This window comes from Coturnix japonica, chromosome Z, assembly GCF_001577835.2.
Source record: "Coturnix japonica isolate 7356 chromosome Z, Coturnix japonica 2.1, whole genome shotgun sequence".
NCBI lineage: Eukaryota > Metazoa > Chordata > Aves > Galliformes > Phasianidae > Coturnix > Coturnix japonica.
In genome coordinates, this window is record NC_029547.1 from 33,831,266 (window position 1) to 33,858,691 (window position 27,426).

The 27,426-nt window shown below is 38.3% G+C and overlaps 1 protein-coding gene and 1 long non-coding RNA gene across 9 annotated transcripts in view; one reads left to right on the forward strand and one right to left on the reverse strand.

The window, feature by feature from the left end:
• Nucleotides 1-1,711: 1,711 nt before the first annotated feature.
• Nucleotides 1,712-21,143, reverse strand: LOC107306213. Of its 2 annotated transcripts, XR_001552041.2 has the most exons (3): nt 19,473-21,143; nt 17,999-18,247; nt 1,712-16,947 (listed from the first exon to the last, which is right to left on the reverse strand). It is a non-coding gene; the product is annotated as an uncharacterized LOC107306213 (long non-coding RNA). The 2 variants fall into 2 exon arrangements; XR_004305634.1 differs by having other exon boundaries at nt 17,999-21,143.
• A 5,787-nt stretch (nt 21,144-26,930) lies between these two features.
• Nucleotides 26,931-27,426, forward strand: part of VPS13A (vacuolar protein sorting 13 homolog A) — a 102,919-nt gene continuing 102,423 nt past the window's right edge. For 5 of the 7 annotated variants that reach the window (XM_015849182.2, XM_015849180.2, XM_015849183.2 and 2 more), the window contains exon 1: nt 26,931-27,111. In XM_015849182.2, the coding sequence (XP_015704668.2) occupies nt 27,012-27,111 (100 nt within the window). In that variant the 5' untranslated portion in view covers nt 26,931-27,011. The remainder of the gene's footprint in view (nt 27,112-27,426) is intronic. The other 2 variants (XM_032441136.1, XM_032441137.1) reach the window with 1 other exon arrangement.

Below are 27,426 nucleotides of genomic sequence, written 5' to 3' on the forward strand. Positions count from 1 at the left end.
CTTAATGGCTGAATATGTCATCTCCACCAAGGTCTTCTGCTTTGGTCACTTGCTCTCCCTGCTTGGAGATCATAGCTATAACTGTGTTTGGTAAACTTTTGCTTAATGGAGAAAGACCCTGGGGGACACTTAACACTTAAAATCAAAATTAACCTTAGGCATTTACATTATTTTGTGAATTTATTCCTATGTAAACTCTATTAATAATGGAATGCTTATGTCTAGTTATTCTCTGTTCTCTCTCCTTTTTCTTTCTGTGCTCACAGAAATCTATAAAAAGGTGCCAGGGCAAAACCAGAGCAATTCAGAAATTAGTCACAGCCCAAGTAAACATGGAGCAGAAAAACAGAGCTCCTATCTGAGTGAGGACTGAACGGTAAGGATGCAGTTATCCAGTTGTGTTGATGATTCTTGCTTTGTTCGATTTATTCATAAGGTGAAAAAATTACCTAACTTGAGTACCAGTGACACCGGTGAGGCATGCAGGAATTGTCACTCGTACTTTTGCCAGTACAGTAAACCCTCCTTCAGTGGCTGTGACTGTGGAGTCTCCCTTTGCATTCTGTTATTTTTCATTCTCCCGTCCACTTACCCAGAAAGGATGTTGCATGAATGCATCAACAGAAAAACCAAAACCAAACCCCCCCAATGTTTTTCATATTCCCAGAGAAGTACAGTGGTGGTGGTGCAATTACATAATTGTTACTTTGACATTAAAACAATTCCAGCAATGGTATGTATAACACCCACAGTGTATTCAATACAACCTTGATGTGAAGAGCCTATTGTCTAAGGAAAGGGATCAGGAAGGGAATAACAATAGGCAAACTGAACACCTTTTGTACAAATAAAAATAGCTGAATGATATTTTAAAATACACAGTCAGCATTTATTTAAAAATCACTATAAGCCAAATAGTCAAAGTGAGTTTTAAAGGCAGAGTGAATAAAGTGGAGTTGTTACAGGTTGTGACTGGCAGCTTGAATCGTGTACACAAGGGGATGCATTTGAGAACAGGAGGAAAAACTACATAAAAATCTGACAAAAGCAGAGTCAGCAGCAATACCATGCAGACTCTAAGCAAAGATGAAGCAGGAGGACAAGAATGAGAACAGAGAAGCAGCCGTACAAAGAGAGTACTCTGGAAATACAGAGGGAAAGAGAGCACCAAGACTTTAGTGTGATCTGGAAGTGAGGTATCAGTGCAGCACAGAAGTTGCTGCTCAGGTCTACTCTGTCCCCTTGGGGTTCAGTGCTATGACAGTCATAGCAGTACAGTTAAACCTTGGGTAGACTTGGATTAGTATCCATTTTAAGTAAGACAACATCATAAATATGATAGAGGGTGCTTTTCTAAAGGGCAGACTCATGAAGTCAGTAGTGGAGACTGCTGAAAGACATAGCTTTTAAGAACATCACACACTCTTAAACATATGACCCCAAATACCTATGGGAAATCGTAATTAAAATGTGGACTTTCAAATCCTTCACTTAAGCTATTTATATTGACTTCACAGGCTTATACAGTGATGAGGTAAACTTGCCTCTGGTTATTCCCAGGATTTGAAGTGAGATGAGATGGCCTTCAAATGGCAAAGAAAATAGAAATTCTTCATTTTTTTAAATGGAAAAAAATGCAGAGGAAAGAATGTGTTCCTGGATCTCAGTTCTACTGTGTTCTCCTTTCTATGATCTTGATAGATTTTAGGCTTTTTTTTTTTTTTTTTTTTTTCCTTCCTTGACTCATACACATTTCGTTCTAGTTGAATAGAACTCATAATGTTTTGGTGTTGTCAAAGACGACTTTAAATACCATCGAGAACAGCAAAAAGTTTGTAACTAAAGCTTACATTCACCCAGTAGAAACAAATTAAGGTAAAGCAGTTCAATTAGGTAAATAACGCAACTTTTAAAGTTACTTACTTCAAAAGGTCATTAATGTTAAAGTGAATGATCTGATAAGACTCCATTCATTCATTATTCGAATTTCAGTAACAATTTTTAAGAGTGTTTAGCAATTACAAGAAAATGAAGTTACACGTTTACTTTTGCTTACAAATAGAGTCTGGCTCTTTCAAGGGGCCTAAAAGACTGCAATTTTCTGTTTGTACAACTGCTAGCTTATGCTAGAATGGATGAGAATTAGATGAGAAATCTGTTATTGTTTCCAAAATATCCCATGTGTTCTCTTTTGATGCAAATTTAAATTGAAGTACTTACAGTATCAGGAACCATTAAAGAATGGCCACAGGTGATAACGCTGGTTTTGTGGTTTAGCTCAGCAACACCTCAGAGGCTCCAGAAAAAAAGAACAAAATGGAATATAGTCCTATTCTCTGAAAACTTCATTTTCTCACTTAGCAACCTTGCCCTCTGCTCCCAAAGATCTGCCTAACTCCTGTCTGACTTCTGCAGCTAGAGAGGATGGAGTCTACCCTGCCCAGGCTATAGAGCACTGATTAATTTCTGGAACTAAGTGCAGTGCAGTGAAAGAAAATAAATAAAATAATAAGTAAAAAAAAAAAAAAAAAAGTACACTACCATATTACAGAATTGGCATTTTTGGAAGCTTTAGTCAAGAAATATGCCTCCTATAACAAAGTTCATATTAAATTGTTTAAGAAATATCATATTTTGCCCTGGTCTTTTTCTTAGAAATAGCAAAATAATTACTTTTGTAATTCAGTAAGATAAAGTTATCTGTGAACACTGGAAATGCTAATTCTATAACACAGTAAATTTCCACCCTTTAGTCCCCATACCCCCACCTAATCTGAATCTCAGTAGTTCACTCAGATTTCTTACTTCTGACACCTCTGATTCTATACCAAAACAAAGATTTTTCTGAAATTAGTCTAGGTACTCAAAAAATTGGAGAGGAAATACAGACTGAAAGTCTGATGCGTGTGTCATTAAGAAAATAAAGGACTGAATTCATAATATTAATGTAACCAATATAACACAGCCAGACACAGTTGTACTATTTCAGACTAAGCTATTAGTGTGGACAAGATTTAACAGATCAAATAGAGCATCAAATAATGGGAAGTATGGACTATTGATGACTGACAGGCCTTTGGAAATATAAATTAATTAAAACATACTCCCTACATTCACTCCATGTACATATGCAGATTAAAAACAACACAAGTAACAATCTAAACATTGATTGCAGCTCGTGTACAATTTGCACTGGTGTTTATGAGAGTCTTGACCAAATAAAAAATGTTTTAAATTATGCAGCATAGCAAGTCCTACAGTAAAGTTTAGAGACAAAAATAATCTTTCTCTTTATTCAAACTGACATCAAACAGTGGCATCTGCATCTGAAAAAGCTGTTAAGATGTTTCGTGTTGAACACAAGATCCTGGTTCTGGGAAGAACAAGAGGTTTTATGTACTTAACGAAATTTCAAAAATATTGTAATATTGCCTTTCATTCTCGTAAAAATGATAAATATGAATGTGAAGATGAATAAAATATTAGGCCATCAGCAGCTTACCCTCTTTTATGAACTTTGATCATATAATAGGTTTTGCATTTATTCCTCAGACATGAATGGAGATGGAATTCAAGATAAGACATTAATCATAATTAAACTGACTATGACGGGTCTATGGTGACAAATTCTTAACGACCACAAGGAATGCCTATCCATAATGAGCTGCTTCATTCATTAATTTCCTCATTAAGAGGGCCTCCATTTAATAAGTTCAGTAAAAAGTTGATATAATATTTTTATTTGTATTCTCCTTTTTATCAGTTTCCACTTCAGTGGTATATTATTCAGAAAATGAAATAAATCATTTAAAACATGTAATTGCTTGTGTATATTCATATAGTAATTCCCTAAGCAATACTGTGTTTATAAGTTGTCAGTGTGCATATTAATTTGTCATACCCACCAAACTCGTGTTCATTTACTTACTACTAGACATCAAGAAATAGATTAAAAAGCACATGCTGCCCCTTCTTTGAAAATTTTATTAAGGCCAAGTAGGCCAAATGGTATATTCCAATTGAAATCTGCTGGTTGCCAGGACTTGAAAATTACTGATTACAGTTTTAAGTGACTTAATATGTTTGTATGCATGATTATTTATGAATACATGTTAAGTGCTGCACAAAATAACACTATCTCATTTCAGTACTAAAATTCATTAATTGTTCAGTATGTACGGGTTCATGTGAACTTGCAGAATATCATTAATTTGCTGAAATGTGTGTCATGTTAGCAAAAACCAGTGATGACCATGTGCAGAATAAACAAAAATGAACTGAGAATGTATCCTTTACTTTCACTCTTTCCTTTCTTTCACCAGACCAGACCCTTATATATACCTCAGTTGTTACTCCCCAGATAAATTAGTGGCTAAGCTTCTTCTTCAGAAAACAATAACATGGATACATACAAACTACCTATCAGTCAGGCCAAGAGTGTTGCTCCTGCCTTTTCCAGACACTATTCAGAATAATAGATTCACAGATCAGCTGAGGGAAAGGACTTCCTTAGGTCCACCATCTGCTTAAAAATGGTCAGCTGTTAGCAGGTTGCCCAGGGCTGTGTCCCGTCAGGTTTGTTATCTCACCAGACAGAGATTCCATAAGGTCCCATTGAAACCTGAGCCGGAGTTGACAACCCACACAGTAGAAATTGATTCCTTGCGTTCAGAAGGAATTTCATAGCTGGTATCACTACCTCTTGTCCTGTCTGTGGACATTCCTAAGAAGAATCTACAACCCTCTTCTTCATTCCCTCCCATCGAGTATTTTTGCACACTGATAACAACCCCTGAGCCTTCTGATTTCCATGTTGAACAGCCGCAGTTTTCCCAGCCTCTCCTTGTAGGAAAGGTGCTCCATCCTCATGGCCCTTTGTTGGGCTCACACTGGTATGTCCATATCTTTCTTGTGTTCAGGATCTCAGCTGTCTGCTGCTTTTTGGAGCTCTAGCAGAAAAATATGTTAGCAAAAAGACAGTGGTACTGTGGGTCTTACATATATCCTTTGATTATGGTACATATTTCTGAGCCTAGGAAAGAGAATCAAATATTAAAAGTACTAAAGTTAAATCATATTGCTAAAAGATAAAATGTTCTGCAACATATTTTCTCTGTAAATCTAAAATCATAGAACTAATATCATACATTTGAAGAGATGTGACTGTGGCATACAAGAGAACTAGAAGAATATTTTTTTCCTGAACTCACTGAAAACATTCAAGTCCAGCAGTTTTGATGATGAACTATTACTTAGCAAAAGATGCTACTGCAATTTTTACATTTATTCATTTTATTTATTCGTTTATTTACTTGTGTCAAGTGTCCTACTGCTGGAAAGGACGTCTTTCTGAGAACTGAAGAGGACTTTCTGTGTAAGGAATGTTGTGTACATCTACAAATCCTCTGAGGGAGCAAGATGAAATAGAGCAGTGGACAGATAATTGAGCTTTCTTGAATGTTAATTACACTGTACCTGTGGAAAATGAAGCTTCTACCTCTGCACTGCCTCTGGTGTAGGAACCTTCGAGCAGCTATCATAAAGCTAATGATTTAACACATTCAAGCATTGAAACACCTGTTAATTCTATTTGTATATCTTTATGATCTGCATTAAGCAACTCTTTACAATCACTTGTGTTTCTTTATGAAAATGATAAATGCAGATGTGAAACAAATAGTAGTAACAGCATTTGCAGAGAAAGGTTTAATATTAAAAGGAGAAAAAGCCAGAAAGCACTAACTTTGCAGAAGTTATTGGGTTTATTGCCCCAAAGATAAATAAGCAGCTTTAATTACTTATCCAATAACAGATTTGACAGAGATTCACACCCCAAATCTGGTTTAATTACTTTTACCTACCTGACAGAAGAGTTTAGCAAACCAATTCTACATTCTCCACATGATAATACCCACAGCTGCTCTAGATAAATAACAAAGCAATTTTCCATTAGTTACAAAAAAACCCACACAGATTATAAATGTTTCAGGTATTTTGTCTAAATTGGAGGTCACTGCAAAAAGATGTTAAGATAATAAATCTACTGTATAAACATATTCTCCTGGCACTCAGCAGGGGCCCACTTGGGATCATTTATCACCAGTTCATTATGTTGTCTGCATTATTCGGCAGCCTAGTTCCTGCTCAATGGGCCTCAAACAATTTTTAACAACTAAAGTCTTCTTCAGTTTTGTCTCAGTCCCTCACTTTACAATAAAAGTTGAAAGTTGCTCAAATAGATATGGAAAATTAATGTTATCAATGTCAGGGCCTCCCTGCTGCCATCTTTCTCATGGCATCAAAATGTAAAGGAATATTAGCTGGAGGGGTCAACCTCTACTGTGTCATCACCAACATCTACCTCTGACATTATGGGTCAACAAAACAAAATAGGAGGCATTACTTTCAGCACAGCCATTTTATATATCTTTATGAAATTATTATTGTCTTTGAATTGCAAGGTTTGGAAGCTACCTCAAGAGATCATCAAGTCCAGCCCCTACCACTGAAGCAGGTAGCCTACAATAGGTCTCAAAGGTTGGCATCCAGGTGTGTCTTGAATATCTCCATAGAAGGAGACTCCACTATCTCCCTGGGCCAGAAGATAATTATACAGAAAATTCAACGGAAGTCTGTATTAGATCATGATATCCTGAAATATGACCAGGATACATTTCACTGAAAAGGAATCACAGGAATGTGTAATATTAGTTTTCTTATTTCTGCAGTTCCAGCCAAGCCATTGGCAACTGTGGTTTTGGAAAAGAAAAGGAAAAAGAAAAGTAAAAGATTTACTAACCCACATTTCTTTTTAACTAACATATTTGTCACTAATACTTAGGCAAGATTTGTGTCGGACGATGACCATGCCTCTCCCCACTTGTCATGTCTGGCTGTTTTGTCTACTGCCAGAACAAGGTGTAATTTGGTTCCTGGTGAAATGTCATGAGAGGTACATTAAAATAGTTGAAACTACACACATTCTATCAGCCAAATAGCTGCACCGAAATGTACATCACACTGAAGACTGCAATTCAAAGCAAAATAAAGACTAGTTTTCTTTTCCCCTCCTCTCACATCATAATGCATAGTAAACTATAGAAAACTTGGAAAAATGAAGGAGTATTATGTGTACTTCTATCCATGCTAGATTTTTTACAAGTTTATCATTTCAAACCAGTCTATAAAGTTTAACAGCTGCAGAAGAACACTTTCTTAAGTCATGTGACTGAATGTATTTCAGTAGCAATTTCTGAAAATTTGGTTAACCAGAATTTGTTTTTGAATACAAAACAAAAACAAAGTTCTTTGGCTTAGCAACTGCCAGGAATGAAGGGAAATACAGAAAAAGACTGAAAACTGGGAGTGCTCAAAATAAAAAGGATTAGCCGAGAAGTCAAGGTGTTTGCCTTATGAATTTTCCATTAGCATAACATATCTTCTGATGTAACTCAATAGTTTGACTGTACTGTGATCCTTCTCCAAAAATAATGATTGATTACTTCCACTTTAAAAATACAAGATACTGAACAAAACATTAAGTTCAAATGTATTTTGTTTCAAAATACATTATGTTTATAAGAGTCTCACATCTACCTGAGATTAATTGCTGCAGTTAATATGCCATGTATTTTATCCAGTTTGGATACACAGTTTATCCAGTCTGGATGAAGAAAGACACACTGAAGCTAGAGATAGCTTAAAGGACTTATAAGACATAACTCCACTTGTGCTCTTGAACCCTGCTTGAGTATTTAATAGCATCCTGGGAGAATACAGCTCCAGTAAGATACTTGAAGAAGAGATAAAAGAAATGGGAATGAAAAAACAGACTGTACAGGATGTAGCTGGAGAAGGGTGTCCCTGTGTGGAGGCACCCATTTGGGTATGCTAAGTGTAATTCTTTCCTAGATTACAGTGGAGCATTATTGAGATGTGGGCAATTGAAATGTATTTAAAATGAAGAAGTATGTTATTATAAAGAGATGGCAAACCTAACCCCCAGGTTTTAAAGCGCTTTGTGATGCAAACCTGAGATTTCCTCAGGCCAACAAAAAAGCAGAAGATAATAATGTATTTGTATACATATTCTAAACTCTACCTCCTTCCTGTGATAGATTCAGCACTGGGAAAATCCAAAAGTGTTTTAATATTCGCAGAAGGGACTTTCTAGATTCATGGTACTTTTGTAGACTACATGAAGATGTAGATTTTTTACAGTATCTTACAGCAGCTCTGCAAGAGGCAAAAACGTTGTTGGTCAGACAAAGCAACTGACATGCATGTCTGATAATAATAATTTTTTAAAAATTCAAAAGAAGAGCTTTCTCAGGCTGTTAAAATTCTTAAAACCAGTTTACTGGTTATATGATTTGCTGTTTATATGTTTATATTATTATTATCTCTCTACCAGTTAAGCTGTTCAGAGAGAAATTTATAGCAGTCAATCAATCTCAAGAGTATCTACTTTCCACTGCTTACAAAGAAATTAGAGTGCGATTAAGAAAAATATTTAAGAAAGTACCAACGATAATGACAGATCGGGTAAACTAGTAAATAGAAGAAAAAGAGTGAGAAGCTTTATTAGAAATGAAAATTCACCACTCATATATTAAAGAAAGGAATCCAAATGTTCTCATGCTTCAATGATTTGCATTTATTACTTTTTTTTTCCTAATAAAAATAATATTTCTTCAAAATCAATTCAATTATTGCTAAGAGCTGCTCATCCTCAAGAGCAAATGCTACAACTCTTAAGTGTAGTTGTGCCAGCAATTGAACAATAAATGTTCTTCTGTCAATTGATAGTAAAGAGGGAGACCTTATCAGCTGTAAAGAGACAAATGTAATCACACAAAGTATTATCAGCTTTATGAACAGAGGGGTCTTGACAATACTTGACATTCATTCTCAATTACGAAGCTCAGGTTTCTCCTGCTGTTTGAACAGCAGCACTACAAAGTATCTCAAGTAAGGGAGTGCATTTTGTGTACCTATCATGGTAGATAAAAGCTTCACTTCTCAAAGAAGCTGAGTTAGTCAACAAAGTACTAAATGGTAATTTATGTTTGACAGCACCCACAAACTACTGGAAATGGATGTCTTCTGTAGCAGCTCTGAAAGTGAAATTGGAACAGAGTGTTAATTACTCTCTGTTACCCTTCTCCACTTACCATTTCAGGTAGACTTGGAAAATGAGGTACAATGTGCATTAAAAGGTAAAGAACAATATTTTCTTCAATCTGCATATTTATTTGAAGTAATTACTTTGTTCTAAAATTAATACTATAGTCTGTTCATAATAATAGGAATCTAGTGAATTTTCTTGTGGAATTCACCAAAGAAGCAGTCAATTAAACCAACCAGTAAGTTTAGCAGAAAAACTGTGTCCTTGACTAAACTCTGATTTCTACCTAACGTGCTTCTGATTCAGAATGATTATTAGAATTTTGGTTCAATTGCATAAAAATGCTGTGAGATTTCCTAAATTAAACGCAATTTTGGAAACCATTTATATTCAGTTTTTAATAATATTCAATGACCATTGGAAATTTAAGCATAACAATTAATTTTCTTTGCTGACCAGTTTTATGAAATTTAAGACATCTCAAAACCGCACTTTTCAAAGTATTAATTTTGTACTCTGTCTTGTCTTACATGTCTGTCTTGTCTCATTTCTTAAAAACTTTACTCCAACCAATGCAACATTGCTCCTGTGACTACTTGACTGTCAGTTGTTCAAGTCTTAAACTGGATTGCAATCTAGTTTGTAGAATTAGAAACAGTCTGGTGCAATGAGGACAATCAGACCTCAGTATTAGGTACTCCCACTAACTTCCATGGCAGTACCACCCTCACTGGGAACTCCCAACATAAAAGTCCCTGTCCCCATTAATACTTTTAACTACTGTTAAACTATATTCAGAAATCTAATCTGATTTCCAAACATGTGCTGTGGAAATCTTCAGAGGTGGCGGTGAGACAACCCAAAAATAACCACCCCCCACCCCGAAAAGCACACCTAATTGTTATACTGGTGGTTTTGTATTATCAGGGAACCTATTAGCCAAATCATTGCATTATTTGTTTGGCACATGCACACTGGCAACCTCTCACAGCATTAGTCTTTTCAAATGGATTAAACTGTTTGAAATGGATTAGCCTTCTTACTTCCTCTTGTAAGAATAGTGATACTGATGCAAATGTAAATTACTCTTTTCTGTTATGTACCACATTCAAAGCAAATGCTTGCATTACAAAGGATATTGATTTGCTCTGAAGGTGTGAAGTGGTTTAGTGATACAAAATTCTAGACAACTCTTGCTGCCATCTTCTGGTTTTATAAAAACCGACAAATATATTTTAATAAACCTCTCCTGTTTCCTTTGGGACAGATAGAAAATGAGCCATTACACTTAAAAGATCTACTATTCAGATTCAAAGCAAAGTCTATGTTGCTATGTTTAGAGTATCTTTTGAGTTTTGACAAAATGAAACAAATAATTGGGACAAAATATAATACAATTTTGTTTTATAGATGATAAGACTTACTGAAGATTTTCAGAGTGATCTACCAGAAACATATATTATGATGTAGCAGAGTGTATGTATGATACATAAATGAATTCTGAGTGATTTATTATGTTCTGAATTGTTATGCTGTATAGAAATTTTACACTTGCATGCAAACAAAGAATTACACACACACACACACACACACACACAAATTAGAAGTATAAGAAAGATTTGGACCTAAGTCTCGTTGATATATGGAACACCTGCTTTTGGAAACTGAAAGTCAAACGTAGTGCAGTATTAGGAGTATTAGGAGAAACAGGAGGTGGAATCAGAATTCTAAAACCAACTTCTGAGACACTAGTCATCAGAAATTCAGCAAAGGTATGGAACTGGAGACAAGGTCCTAATTTCTGAGGTTTAAAAGATCAAAAGACATGTAAGATAATTCTGGAAGTGAACAAGGACCAACATAAATAACAAAAGAGGTCAATTATGGATACATGATCATGCTAATGCTTCAATAATCCTAAATGCATGCATGATGCCATACCACAGTTTATAATTTCATTAGCACAGTGGTAACTGCAGACTTGCCCTGCTCAGTTTGAAAATATAATTTTCGTGAAATCATTTTTCCTGGTTTTGTTTGAGATAGACTGAATTTTCTTCATTGTCAGCACTATTGTGCTGTGTTTTGGACTTAGGATGAAAAAAAGGCTGACAACACACCAATGTTTTAGCTGTTACAGAGCTGTGCTTACATAGTGTCATGGGCTTGTCTGCTCCTTGTCAGCAAGCTGCCCTGTCAGCAAGGAGGCTAGGGGTGCACAATGAGCTGAGAGGGGTCGGAACCAGGACAGCTGATTCAAATGTACCAGAGGGATATCATATGCCATAGGACATCATGCTAAGCAGTGGAAGTGGGGGATGTCAGCTAAAGGAAATGCTGCTGCTGGGGGACTGGATGGGCATGAGTCTGCATCAGAGTGATGAGCAATGGCATTGTCCTTCCCTGACTTTCCCTCCCCTCCCCTCTCTAGTTCTTAATTTTGTTTCAACTACCTCTAATTACCTATAGGACTGAACTCATTATGTCAAGAATATGATATTCAGGAGTACTCTGTCACACCAACTGCTTTGAACTAAATGAAATTTTAACTGAATTATAGAAGGTGAAAGTAGAAACAAGTGAAAACACACAAAATATTTTCACATTTCTTTTGAAATCCTCTCCTTCAGAGATACAGTCTGTATCTCTGTAATCACAAAAGCAAATAACAGTTTTTAGAAAGTATTGTATTTTAAAGAGGCTGCACCGCACGGCTATTCTTAGAATCCTTAAACTCTTTTACTGTTAGTTTGTATGCTTTAACTTGCAGTACACTTCGTGAACATGATGCTTAGTATATTTCAGCTCTACCATAGTAAAAACACAACCAAATGACAGATAATTTCAGGATATCTGAAGGCATGCACAGGCTGAAACAGAATTTTCCTTCAGAAACGGTATATTGGCAGAATTATGCTGTCTTTGGAAACTGACTTTAGTAATGCACCAAATGTTAATAAAAAAGAAACAAATTTTCATTTGAAATGCAAGTCTGATTTGAAGCCTGTCTTTCTCTAAAATCTGTTTATTCAGAAGAGAAAGTACTGTAACCTAGGGTATAATATAAATAATTTTGTCTAAACTGACATCTGTGAACAGTTTGCATAACTAAATAAAAAGTTAAATTCTAACTTTCTACTGAGATGAATCAGTTATTTAGAGGAAGAATGGTGACAATGCTAGCAAAAGCATCACTTTGCAGGAAATTGGTAGTTTCAGCTCATTATCAAGTAGCAAGGAACAAAGATCAAACAATATGCACATGCAGACTGCACACTGAAGGTAGGTGGTTATCACTGTTTCAGTTTTTCACAGTATTTCCACATAATGCTTCTATTTCCTACCTGTGATGACTGGTATCAGCCCTCCCAGAGCATTACTGGGAATAAGTTATCAGCTGTTTCTGAGTAAGACATTGTTCCAGTATGGTTCCCATATATAAACATATACATACATAAAACCGTAACAGGAATGCATGCTACATTCTGTACCCATAACGGGGCAACTCTGGCTATATGTATAGAGCACTGGCAACTTGAAAATGAATCAGCAGTGTACCTTAACAGCCAGAAGGGCCAACCATATCCTGGGGTGCATCAGGCCCAGAACCCGAGGGACTGACATGGAGATGAGTCAGGGGAGGGCCAGGTGGGTGTTAGGAAAAGGTTCTTCAGCAGAGTGCAGAGGGCATGGAACAGGCTCTGCAGAGCTGTGTTTACAGCCTTAAGCTGACAGAGTTCAAGGAATGCTTGGACCATGCTCTAAGACATAGTGTCTGATTTTTGGTTGGTTCTGTGAGGAGCTAGGAATTGGGCTTGATGATCCACAAGGGCCCTCTTCCTACTCGGGACATTCTATGGATCTGCGATACCATGACAGTGATTAAAGTAATCATTTAATTAGACTATGCAATCTAGGTGTTTTAAAGTGAATTGAACACTAGCGTCATGTGGCCCTTTTAACAGGTATCTACCACTTCCTTGAACTGGAATACAACTGCTGGTATGACCTTTTCCCACAGAGAATATCAGAGAGCAAACTACTGTATTCTAAATTGCCTTTTGAGCCATGGAGTCCAAGTATCTTTACTTACAATTGAAGAGTGAGTAACAGTGCAAAAAGATCATGAAACAAGACATGGAAATGAAAGCTCCTGTCCTTCACTGAGTAGGACTGGACCCAAACCCCAGTGCAGAAGAAGTAGTCACTACCCACGTCCAAACAGTATTTTAAAGAATTGCTTTCCATAGCTTCACCACAAAATCTCTCCAAAGATGACCACACTGATGGCTTCTTATAGGGAGACAAATGTGGCATTTATTGCTTGCATTTCCATAACTTACTACCAGCCTACAATGGCTTCCTTACACTGTGGACAGAGATAAACATGGTAAGACAGTCTTATAATTAGTCAGCAAGCTCGATTTTTCCTTCTATAGTATCCGTGGACATTAGCAATGTGAGGAGATCACTTGGACTTACACTGCCTACTTCAAAAAAGAACTGACACTCTTGTTACTAGAGGACGGCTGTGCTGCAAAGGGTGCCCTCTAAAGGTCAGTTCTGCCTGAAATACAATTGCTTTTGTGCTGTCAGAACAGACATTCCTCTTTGAATTTCATTTAAAATACTCAAAATACGTTCAAATCATTAAAGTTAATTGTAATTCTTTGTTGAATATACACTACAAGGAAACGCGTGTTCCTGTAAATCCAAACATAGAAAATTCTGCGAACATACACCAGATGGTGCTATCACAGTCATTTGACAAGGAAGGCAGTGGAACTCATTCTGCGTTCCCTTTACCAGCTAAATCATTCATCCATCCTTATTCCTGCAGCTCTTTGAAGTGTCAAGTTCAGAATTCAGAGGTTTCATTACAGTTAAGCCCTTTTAATTGTACCTGAGATTGTCATAGTCTTTATTTATCAAGCCACTTTATTTTACACAGATAGATAGTTCTGCTCATTATTGTCTTTTTTGTTGTTGTTGTTGTTTTTGTTTTTTGTTTAACACTTCCCTATCAGCTGTTCCAAACCACATGAGAACTGTAAAACTAAAAATACCGTAAAACAGATGTAGCAATGCACTCTTTACGAGAAGTCATATTTCCCTTCTGGCTAACTGATATAAAAGAAAAACATTCATTCACACAGGGACCTTCAGGTCTGTTACCACACGCTCAGTTTCTCTCATTTCTTTTCCAACTTTCTCCCACATCAAAAACTTATGCAGACATGCACTTAGCAGACTAAACAGTCTTACAGACTGAATCTGACAGCTACCCCTACCACTAATACTAACCTTCTGCAGTGTGTCATACAGCTGCAGTAGCACAACTATTTTTTTTCTTAGCAAGGTTCAGTAGCACAATTAAAGTGTGAATGCAACACAGGAAGTGCAGACTTCATTGAAGACTATGCTTAGAGTTTAATTAAAGTACAAGTATATTCAATAATTATATAGCAAGTATAAACAGAAGCAAAATGCCACACATTGTGAAGCATATGCATCATACTTTGGGTGTATGTTAGTTCCTGCAACAGAGCAGGAACTAACACAGCTGCTAAATAAATGGATTTGTGCTTCACTTGCAGAAACCTGAAGTAAAGAAAAAGATGAGGTTAGCTAGTAAGCTCTGTGAAATAATTCCTGGAAATTAAGAGGAGTATCTACCTATCATTTGAGTAAAAAACAGGTCTGGGTTATATAAAATAGCTTATAGAATATACTCCTAGCAGTTCTGTCAAAAGGATCCATATTATATAACTCATTTTCATAGAACTGTTGAATCATAGAATCTGTAGTCGAGTAGGGTGCTGAGGGTCACCTAGTTCAACTCCCCCACAATGAACAGGGATACCTACAGCTAGATCAGGTTGCTCAGAGCCCTGTCCATCCTGACCTTGAGTGTCACCAAGGATGAGGAATCCACTACATATCTAGGCAACCTGCTCCAGTGCCTCACCATCCTTACAGTAAAAGAATAAAACTTTTTCCCCTTGTACTTCCATAACAGATCCTGCCAGAGGGTCTGTTACATTCTTTCTAATAGACCACCTTTAGATACTGAAAGGCTGCTATCAAGCCTCCTTGGAGCCTTCTCTTCTACAGATTGAAAAACTCCAGCTCTCTCAGCCTGTCCTTACAGAAAAGATGTTCCATCCACTGGATCATTTTTATGTCTTTCTTCTGGACTCAGTCCAGAAGTTCCATGTCTCTCATACTGGGGACTCCACATCTGGATGCAATACTCCAGGAAGAGTTCTCTCCAGTGCAGAGTAGAGGGGCAGGATCACCTCCTTTAAGCTGCTGGATATGCTTCCTTCAAAGCCCAGGATATGGTTGACTTTCTGGGTTGCAAAGGCGTATTGCTGGCTCACATCCCACTTGCTATCACCAAGTACTTTTGCTACGATTTTCCATGGGTATTCTATATTATAGCATCATGAATATATCTGTCAAAACAGGGAGGTCTGACAGGGACCTGCAGTTCCTGGAGACTGTGATTCTCAGAAAGTTTCAGTACTTCTGGTGTGGTTTCAAGTTCCAGGATATAAAACAGCTCTCAGCCAGAAGGACTGTCTCTCTTTGGCCTGCCAGCCATGAATGTTGAGCAGTTCTGGAGACTTTAATCTTCCTTGTTTGTTTGTTTGATTTATTCCTCCTAATTACTCTGCACTATCTCACATTCATTTACCATTTTAGTAAATTAGTTGTCTCTTTATCTCAACTGAACTGCTGTTACTTTCTCTGCTGGTCTCTCTTTCCCCATGGTGGGAACAGCTAGGAGAGGTAGAAGGTCCCCTGTCATGAAAAAATTGTTTCAAACTACAATACTTTTTCATCAAGCCTGTGATTAATTCTTTTCCCTCAGTTTATACTGACAGCAGGGGTTACCACAACCCAGGTACAAGACTTTGTGCCTGGATTTGTTGAGGCCTTCTTGAGCCCACTGTGCCTAGGTCTCTTTGAATGGCATCCTGTCCTTCAGTCATGTTTACTGAACTACACAGCTTGGTGACATCTGCAATCTTGCTGAGGGTGCATTCAGTCCCACTGGCAATGTGATCATAAAGAGCACCAGTTCCATTACTGACCTCTGAGGGACAGCACTCATCACTAATCTTCACCAGGACACTGAGCTATTGCCCATTACTCTGCTAAAATCTTGCAACAAGTTCCTCACCCATCAAATCCATGTATTTCCAATTTGGAGAAAAGAATGTGGTGAACCAAGGCCTTTCTGAAGACCAGATGGATGACATGAGTGGCTCTTCCCTTGTCCACTATTGCAGTTACACTGTCATGGAAGGCTGTTATACAGGTCAGGCAGAACTTGCCCTTGATGAAGCCACACTGGTTGTCTCATATCATCTCCCTTTTCCTCAGCATAGCTTCCAGAATAATTTGGCACAGATGTGAGGTTGACATGTTGGCATTTCCCTACATGAACATTTCTATGACAGTTTTAATAGTGCTGGTTTATTTTGTGTAAATCTATCACATCAAATGGACATCATGCATATTTTCAATACTCAGAATTGTCCTTCTGGTGCACTGATGACATTTCTGCTGGAATCAGTTGTAAAGTTCTCTACACTTCACTGCCAGGAGCATGATAATGACACTAATACTGTTCTCTGAAAAGAGATAGCAAAAACAAATGCAAAACTTATCTGTTCAGGAATTCGCCTCAGCGTGTATGTGGTGGTCCATGAAGTGCCACTTTTAAGGTCAGATTCTAAAGTTTGCCATTCTTTCTGTTGTTATTATTGTTGCTCTTTTTAATTGGAACTCTCCTGAGAGCAGATCTTTCCCTATGTTTTACACACAGAAAAAAAAAAAAAAAAAAAAAAAGCAGCATTAAGCTTCAAAATATTCCAAGTTCAAAGGATAAAAAGCCTAAATGTTTCAAGTCACTTAAAATTAAAGTCATGGTCATAGTATATGCTCATAGCAGGCATTCCAGTCACTCCTTTCCTTTCTTCCATCATCTCACATCTTTCCCCCCCCCCCACCAAACTTCCTCTCTAATCATGCATTTTTACAGTACTTTTATAAATGTTTGGCAATTTTTCTGATCAGCCCCAGTAATACAAAATCTAGAAAAATAATAAATAACTAAAGGTGGAACAAATTCCCCTCAAACAGTTCAAAACAAAGAAGGAATTATTTATGGCCTTTGGGGTTGACTAATTGTCTTTCATGATATACATTTTAAGTTGGAAATCTCATAAGTCTTTCTGTGGGAAAGAGCTGTTGTTATCATTAAAAGGTTTTTGTCTGCCTGAAAATGCAGTCCATAGATTTGGAGCATTTTTCTTTCTTTCTTTTATAAGACACATACTGCTACAAGACTTCCACATACCATCTTACTGGTTTCTCAGATCTTTTTCTCTAAACTCACTGTCAGTCCAGGTACTTTTAGTAGTTCCTTAATTTACAAGAAATTCTACAGATTCCTTAAATAGAAAAATCTCTCCTTTTATCACCTATAAACCTGGTTATATGACTGGTCTGAAAAGCACAGATACATCTTCAGTTAATTTGCTTTTCTAGCTAGAAAGGTGGGCATTACAATGAAACATAAATACTTAAAGATTAAGTTCAAACCATTTAAAGACAATAATATAATTCTTGTTGCAAGTGAAGATTAATTTTTTTTTTCAACATAGTAGGCATTAGGAATCAGTTAAACAAAAGACATTTTAACAAAAATACAGTGATTTTAAAAACATAGGATCCCATAATGCAGTATGTAAGCAAGTGCTCATCAACTAGCTAAGTATATAGCACAATTCTACATCTAAGCTAGAATTTATTTACTTTTCTACAGCTATCAATTCAAGTGACAGCATGTGCACTTACCAAAAAGCCTGTAATTGTAGGAAGTACATTTGGGCTTAATTCTAACACAGTATCTGAAATAAAGCAAATCTTGGCCAAGTAGAAACAACAGTGATGTACTTTGTTTCTCAGCCTCAAAGGCAAGATGCCACTCTTACAGAAATTAAACATTTTCTTCAATAGTAATTTCTTGAATCAGTCCACTGGCTTTAATAGAAAATTGTGCTTTATTTGTGATGCCTTGTGTTGTCTGACAAGAACTTCATGAGTCTAGAGAAAGACAAGGAAGCAAAACAAAATATGTTCAAGTGTGTCATGTTATAAATTCATCCTGCCAACAGTGCCATGTTACTATTTCCAACTGGTAAGACAAATTTGTACTATTTTGTAAATGCAAATATAGGATTTTCAACTCCATTTTTTCTTATAAGTCATGTTGCTTTTCAGAGCTATGAGTGATTTAGTGATTTTTAAATAAAATGCAAACATTTGAAATCTGCTGTAAACTGCATTTATTTATATCAAAAGAGTACATGTAATTTTAAATATAGTACATCAGTTCTTTTAATCAACTAGAAGATCTGTCAGTAAGCCAAATACATTAGAAAAATATCTCTTGCCTGTTGCTTTTAGACCGCAATTTCATTTAGTGCATTTTCTGATGGTATTTTTGCAGTCTGCTTTAAACACATTTAGTGGAAATAAAAACAGAACTTTTAACAGTATTTTTCACAATTGTGAAAACATTTCTAAACGGGTTTCTATGAACACTGATAATCTTTCAGAAAATTATATAAAGTATTGAAGTCAATTAAGTAAACAGTTCAATAAGCCCGTCTAGTAAAAACAAAAGAATTTAAACAGAAGTGAGAATTTGCAGGACAGAAGTTCTAAATGGCCAAGAAGTGTCTTGAATTCAGAAAAGACTCCCAGAGTCATTAATCTTCCTGGACTATCAAGACCTGTGAATATTTAAATAATCTGGCCAGTATCTCTACCACTTACAGGAAATTCCTACATTAATTAAAAAGCCTTTGAAGAATATTAAAAAGTCTTGCTTGCTGGTTGTGAAACAAAAAGCATAATTATAATTGATAATCAATAAAGTAAAACACAGAAAATAATCTAAAAATGCAATTAAATTATGACACTACCAAAATAAAACGAGGAAAACAGCTGCTTAAAAGGAAAAAGATGAATTCAATCTCATGGATTAAGTACACAGCAAAACCCTAAGCATGGTTTTTCTGAATTCCTGGGACATTTGCAAAGGAATCTTTACTCCACACAGGTTTGGCTGCCACCATAGTAACACTAAAAGAAGAAATTTCAAAGTAAATGCGTATGAAATCTGTTCTAAACAATGATATCCAGACATTGCCACTAAGCTCACATGAAACAGGTAAAAACTACGACACATACAAAAAAGTACTGCCCATTATGAGAAGAGTATATCACACTGTTCTGTTTATGATGAATTCAGCTTCAAACTTACCACCGATTAAATGTATTAGTCACAGTAACTCCACAGTGACATCCAAGAAGACTTGGCAAAGCAATTGTGTGTCTTCTACAGAAAAATGCCAATCTACCATCAGCAGCATCAGTATCTGATAAAATATTGAAGTTTATGGCTTACACTGTTTTCAGCTCCAGTGTAAGAATGTACTGGAAAAAGAGAATGCTGTGCAGTTTGACAAGAAAAAAAATCATGCTAGCTACTGCATTTAAAGCAAAATACATTAATTTTATCATGTCCCTGATCCCATTTCCCTGAAGTCCCAGGGAAATACCAAAAGCAGTGAAAGAAGCTATAAAAAATAGTAAAATTCTTATTTTTGATGAGCTTTTCTTTTTAATGATATCTAAAGATCCAAAGGTTTTGATACTTAAAAATCTTAATAAAGGAACTACTATGAAAACTGACAAAGTCTTTGGCAAAATTCTGTGCCTCTCTTGGAATTAACTGATCGTTACAATTTTAAGTGATCTATCCATTACAGATTTTTCCTCACATCAAAATTATAGGATAAGATTTTCAAATTAATCATTGTAGGATAATGCTGTTGGTTAGAGAGATTAAGGTTGAGTAATTAACTTTAAAAGGACTTCAGACTTTAGTATTTGAAAATAACATATGAAATAGAAATGATTACAACCAAAAATTATTATTTGAAGTATTATTTACCTTAATCAGATCTAGGAATATGATTTACGTTTTATGCAGTACACATCCTGACTCTAAGATCATAGCTGATTTCATTAGAAATGTCTACAGGTGAAGAAGAAACCTCGAGGTTCTTGCTTTCTAATACAGGTATAGAAGCTCTGTTAGTGCAAATGATGAAGTATTGTTCTTACTCTTCCAGTCAGGATGGCTCTACACCTAGAAGCCTCTGCATACGTACCTCTTATCTGTACACATCTACAGTGAAAGAAAGACAAACTCTGGGTAGAATATCTTACAGCTTAATCAGCATCCTTGGTATTACAGACTGTTATTTCTCTGCTTTGGCATATACCTCTGTTCAGTTAAGGTAGGAACCTCCTACTTGGTGATTTCTCTGCCATTAACCATTCACATGTAGGGTCAGAGTTTTATAATTATTTAGGCATCAGAATAATTGTGGAGCTGTGAACAAACAGTAATTCCTGCCAGCAAAAACTGGCAAGAGAGGGCAGCTCTTATCTAGCAGGGAGAAAGGTGCAGTTCACATTAGGGATCTGCTGAATAAAACCTGAAGATCAGAGTCACTCCCATTAAAAGAATATGTTCAAAGTCCAGTAGGCTTCAGAAGGTTACTGTTTCTTCAAAGCACCAGAACACATTTATTAGATGATACCAGGAATAATGTATTTATTCTCCAGTTTGTTCACAGAACTGCAAGAACTGAGTTCAAAATTAAGTTAAAATGTATTACTGCCTATGAGCCCTCAGAGATTTTACAGTATACAGTGATCAGAAGGGAAATTCAGGAGTGGTTTAAATTTTGAGCTTCAAAGAATTAAAGCAATTTGCACACCTTTCCTTAGTAATATGGGTTTAAAATGTAAGATAACTATGCTTTTTAGTATTCAGTACATTGCAGCTTCAGTCACTGCCCTGTGAGGAGAGACTGAGGGAACTGGGGCTGTTAAGTCTGGAGAAGAGAAGGCTGAGGGGAGACCTTTTTGCTTTCTCCCAAAATCTGAAAGGTGCTTACAGCAAGAGTGGGGTTGGTCTTTTCTCACTGGTGATGGGTGACAGGATGAGGGGAAATGACCTCAAGTTACACCAGGGCAAGTTTAGGTTGGATATCAGGAAACACTTCTTTACAGAAAGTGTTGTTAAGCACTGCAATAGGCTCCCCAGGGAAGTGGTTGAGTCATCATCCCTGGATGTGTTTAAAAACTGTTTAAATGCAGTGCTCAGGGACATGATTTAGTGGAGGGTTGTTTGTTAGGGTAGTATGGTTTGGTTGTGGTTGGACTTGATGATCTTTAAGGTCTTTGCCAACTGAGTAATTTTACGATTGTATGGTCCTAATTGAAGTATATTAAGATATATCTACATTTATCCTTGTCCTGAGGGAAATGGCTATGCAAACAGTCTGCTGTTGCATCATAATTCATCTGATTCCGAAGAGGTTAAAAACACAGACCTCTGAGAGATTTAGAAACAAGACTTCCTTGCAGTGAGTGGTTTTACTGCATTTATGAGTTTAGTCTAAAATAATTCATGAATTTTGACATCTCTGTAGAATTAATGGAATTCTGGTTTGGTAGATGAAGTGAGGTTCACAGCCCATCCTGTTTTACTCACCACCCTTCTTGCTTCTTTGAACTTAAGCCATTTTCAAAGTGCTGCCTGCAACATGGAAGAGGAAGTATTAAACATTTTGCACTCATGAAGATGAAAATAAATGGAACGATGTCAGAATGCCTACTTACATAACTTCATTTGATTCTGGAAGATAGATGTTTTTCATTACTATAAAAATAATCAGAAATATCTTTCACATCTTTTCTATCAGTAGATTTACTTGCCTGAACTCCAGGACAGGACTGAGAAGGCTGTCAGTAGTTGCTCTGTAGCAAAGCCAGAAATGTATCCTGGCAGGCCTATGGGATGTTGAGTCACTTCTGTAGAACTTGAGTAGCATTAATGCAGCACTCAAAAGAAAGTTGTACACCTGTGATTTCCAGTTTGCACAAAAAAGGCTGCAGCCTCCAGGCACAACTTGAATCAGGAACCTGGCTGCTAAAACACATCCAGTTTTGCTGTGGGAGAGAAGGGTTACCATGGTATCAGCAACTTTAATTATAAATTTGTGGGGAGAGAAAGAAAAAAAAAAAGAAAAAAAGATTATTAATGGATTCCTATGGGGTCCGTGAGAGCATAAACAACACTAGATCAAGTGGAATAATTGCTGTCCACTTGTCCATGACTGTTTCATGTACACAGACAGAGCTCTCAGATTTCATGGAAATCCCAAGAAGAACTTTTGTTTCATTTGACTGGACAGGTATTCACTAGGTAATACTCTATTTTATGCGCTTCTTTCCCTCATCTTGCACCTGTTGATACAGCAAGCTGCAGCTCATGAAGGAGGAGAGGAAAACATTGAATCTCCTTGCCCTGGGAAATCTGCAACTGTTACTGATTGTAGATTTGTTAGAGTAACTAGTTTGAATGATGTATTTACGAAAGGCCTTCCCCATTAGACTTACTATTTCATCAACAGCAGGCAGTTTTTTCAGTACAGCTTCAAAGCTAGATGACTGCTGCCAAGATTCACCAATATTTTGTTCAGTGGAGAGATCTGTCATACCAAAAAGAGAATGCTGCAGTTAAAAAAAATGAAAAATTTACCTTGGGAATCCCTTCAACTCAACCACGCTCTGATTCTGCGTGTCATGTTGGAGCTCATGTAGGAGTGCCTTGTAGAGATGTTCTTCTGTAATGAACAGCTGATTGCAGTGGAGCGATAGGTATTTAAGATTTTAAACTAAAAGAGAGGAGATTTAAGTTAGACATTAGGAGTAGATTTTTATATATATATATATATCATCATAGTATCATAGTCTTGTGCGAGTTGGAAGGGACCTTAGAGATCATCGAGTCCAACCCCTTGGGATTCGAGCCTCTGTGTAGCAGAGCGGCACTTCTACCACTTGCGCCACAGGGGGGATTCGAACCCAGGGCCCCAATGTTGCAAGGCGGCATTCCTACCACATTCCTACCACTACCATATATAAATACATATTAATTTTTTTTATTTTTTTACTCAGAAGATGATAAAGCACAGGCACAGTTGCCCAGAGAAGTTGTGGATGCCCCATTCCAGGTGGCATTCAAGGCCAGGTTGGATGGGATCCTAAGCAGCCACAGCTGGCGGTTGGCTACCTTGTCCATGGCAGGGGGTTAGAACTAAATGATCTTTAATGCCCCCTCCAATCCAAACTGTTATATGATACCATGAATATGAATGCCAATCAACCTAGGACATCTCTGTTTTTCTAAGTTAAGAATGCCCTTGGCAGAACATTTGAATAAAACAAATTTTAGGTAGCTTCAAAATGGTGAAAGAAAGTCAATTTGGAAAACTGTCAGCCAAAAGAAAATAGGATACATGAGGATACATGCCACCAAAACCCAGCTTTGGAAGAGTAAGCTGAAAGGAGTGAACACAGCTGAGTATGAAAACATACAAGTGGATTAGTGTCCCCGCCCCACCCCCCCCCCCCCCCCAAAAAAAAAAAAAAAAGTGACTATGTTCATACTTGTGTAAGACATCTACAGAAAGACTGCGGTAGAAGTGTTCTTATGTACATGCATTAGTGCACAGACATTTACATGAGATGCACCCACCCTGCTGATCACATGGTTTTACTACTGAAATGTTTATTTTTGCTTTTGCTGCCTCTCAAGGGAAGAAAATGCTAAACCCAAGAATTGGAAATGCAGAGATTTCAATTTCTTCAAACAATACATAACACATTTTTGAAGGAATCTAAGTGCCAGTATGATAGCATGAATTTTTCTTACTGCCTGTTTATTTCTTTAAGTCTTCCTCTCATTCCTTGTGTTGATAAACAAAGCAGAGCAACAATACCCATGATAAAAGTGTGCTTTCTCCTTTGTAAATAATTCTGCATGGTGGAGGGAGATGGCATACTACTAAGGTGGCAGGCTGAGGATAAGTACCTAAACACATGCTACAGTAAGAGCAAGGGCCAAGAAATATATGAGGTATTCATGTATTAGTATATAAAGGGATGAAAGTGTATCATTTCTGGCAGTCTTGCAGTATTTTTGATAAGATGTTTCAGTGAGACTGACAGAAAGGCACACATACTCTCTCTAAGCACCTATCTGAAAATAGTTACATAAAGAGGAATTTGCTTTCAGAACTAAAGAAAAATAGTGTTATTATTTAGCGCAAGTATACTCTAAAGCAGTTGTTTGATAACTGACCTTTGAAGAATAACAGACTGCAACTAAATCCAGATAATAAATCATTTTAAATCTTACTTAAAGTTTAGGCCTAGTTTAAAAGCAGCAAATAATATCACTATTCCTATCAAGTCCCTATTAAATCTTTGAACTTGGGATGTTTATGGCTGCTACCTATCATTTTGGCATGACTCCTTGCTTTATTGCTTATGGATCAGTCTTCTATAAGTCTTTCTACAAACCTACCTACAATTTTCATCAAATTGAAGAGTCTACCATATTTGTTTTCAGGCTTTTTTTCTTGAGTTTTAAATAATTATCACTTCTTTCTTATGACAGAAGTTTTATAGGCATATGGAGAAATGAGTCTTCAACTTAACGCTAATTTTTCATAGTGTGAAGAGCAGATCACAGTATGACAGAAAGGCTGAAGATGGAAGGCACTTTTCAGGTCATCTAGTTAAAAGGAAGCACAACATTCATTTTCAACTGAGCAATTCTATGATTCTACCATGACAGAACTTCTGAAATGTATTTTCAAAGCTTTTGAAAGTGTATAGGTATGTTTAATTCACTTTTGATAAGCAAAGAGAAAGAACAGCAATGCTTTTTCTGCCCTGTGGGTCATGTGAGAAGCCAGCAACTGCTTCCTAAAGATATCAGCTAGGAAACAGCTCATGAACAAACATGCCTCAACTGACATTCTTTCAGCACATTTTATCTTCCAAAAATACTAATAGGCATGTTTCATTGTTGCTTACATTGTTGCATTTCACTTTAAACAATTGCTGATAAGTGTCATTAATGACAGGGGTCAGGGAAAAAAAAGCGTTCCCCAGTTTTCTTTTTTCCCATTGTATTTGCAGTGAGCTGACCTTGGCTGCTTATGGGATGCTCACCCTTCTACTCATTCATCCCCTCTCCTCACGCAGACAGGTGGAGAAAATGAAGTGGAAGAGCTTCAGGGTTGAGTTAAAGACAGAGGTATCACCCATCAATTAGCCTCATAGGCAAAACAGATTCAACTCAGAGAAGTTTAATTAAATTTACTGCCAACTGAAAAATAAGGTAGGACACTGAGAAACCAAACTAAGACCTTTCTCCAATTCTCCCATTTTTTCCAGTCGCAAACTCAGTTGTCTGCTCTGGGTTCTTCTGCCTCCTCCACTGCCCTACCTAAGCATTGCAAGAAGGCTGGGTACTGTGAGCTGCAGTGAGATCGTAACACCTCATCTCTGCCCCCTCTTCCTCACACTCTTCCTCCACCCAAGCAAGTGGCTTTTTCAACTATGTGGTCCAGCATAGCTCCTTTCCACAGGCTACTGTTCATCATGATGATCTGCTCCAACATGGGTCCCCACAGGCTGCAGCTCCACCCCAGGGGCTCCTGCAGGGCTTTCCATGGACTGCACATCCTTTACACCTCAGCCACTGCTGCCCCGTGGGCTGCTTCATAACTACATATTGAGATGTGGTGCCTGTAGGCATCAGGGGACAGTCTTCTCATCCATAGGCCCTTCCTAGGCTGCAGGGAGCTGCTGCTTCAGGCCTGGAGCTCCTCCTTCTGCAATGACCTTGGTGGCTGGAGGGCTGATCTCTCACATTTAAGTACGTACTTTTCTCTTTTTAAAATATATTACAGAGGCACCACCAGTGCTGCCAATGGGCTCCACCTTGGCCAGCAGGAGGTCTGCCTGCTGCCTGGGGCTAGTTTTGCCTCTCACAGAAGCCCCTCGTTCTTTCCCACTGAGGCCCTTCCCTGCTGCCAAAATCCCATTAACCCAATACAACATACTGTAAAATCTCCAGGGTTTATCTTAACCATAATTCATGGTTATCTAATTTTAAGCCTAATTATTGCAATTCCAGGGAAAAGCTAGGGAATAGTGATATCCTCCCACTCAATAAATACACAGAGGCATCTTGGCACATCAGAACTTGCACAGAAGGCCTCGGGAGGCATTTGCCGAGGGTGGCTGTGACCCAGATCCCGAGCTCCAGTCAGCGGATCCCAGCGCAGCAGGCTGCAGACAGCCAGATTCTGGAGAGGCATCTGAAACACAACCAGGTTTAGTCACGCTGCTATTAATAGCCCAGCCCAGGCCCAAAGGGCACAGAGGTGCAGTAACTTCAAACCCCTGCATAGACTGAGGAAAAATGGAGTTCCTTAACGAAATGCATACGTGCTTAAGTATCAAAACCCGAAACTACTATAACATTTAAGCTCCTTGGACAAGATACACGATCTCTAGTACCCAGGCGAAATCCCACAGACACTCTCAAAGCCACACCCTCCCCCCAACCCCGCCCCGAGCACTGAAAAAATCCAACCCCTCCCGCCTCCCACCCACCGGCCTGCGCCGCGCCTGCGCGCCCACGAGAGATTCAACCCCCTCCCCCCGCAACCCAACGCGCCTGCGCGCGGCTCGGGCACGCGGAGGTGTCCAGGAAGGCGGCAGCAGGTGGGCGTGGCGAGACGGACACTCCCCTCGGGTGGTGGAGCGGGGCGGGGCGCTGCAGTGAGGGCGGCGGGGGGCAGGGTGGGGCCGCGACTGGACCGCACAGGGGCGGAGGCCGGAGGAGCGGCAGAGGCTCAGGATGGTGTTTGAGTCGCTGGTGGTGGACGTCCTGAACCGCTTCCTCGGCGACTACGTGGTGAACCTAGACAGCTCCCAGCTGAAGTTGGGCATCTGGGGAGGTAGGAGTCTCCCGCGCTCGGGAGGGAGCCGGGCGGCGTGCCCCGCTCGGGCCGTGCTGTGCTCCTCCGCCCCCCGCCACCCCTCCAGCCTGCTCGAGCTGTAGCAGCGCACAGTTGCCGCCGAAGGGCCGGGGGCGGTTCGGCAGGAGGCGGTTGCGGCAGGCAGGCGCCGCGCGGGCGGCAGCGAGAGGCGCCCGGCGGGGAGCGGCCCCGGCTACGTGCGCCGCGCCCTCGCCTGTACCCTGTCCGCGGGGAAGTCTGTCCGGCCGAAGCCCGGTGCGGGCTCAGAGCGGGGATCTCTTCGCGTGAGAAACG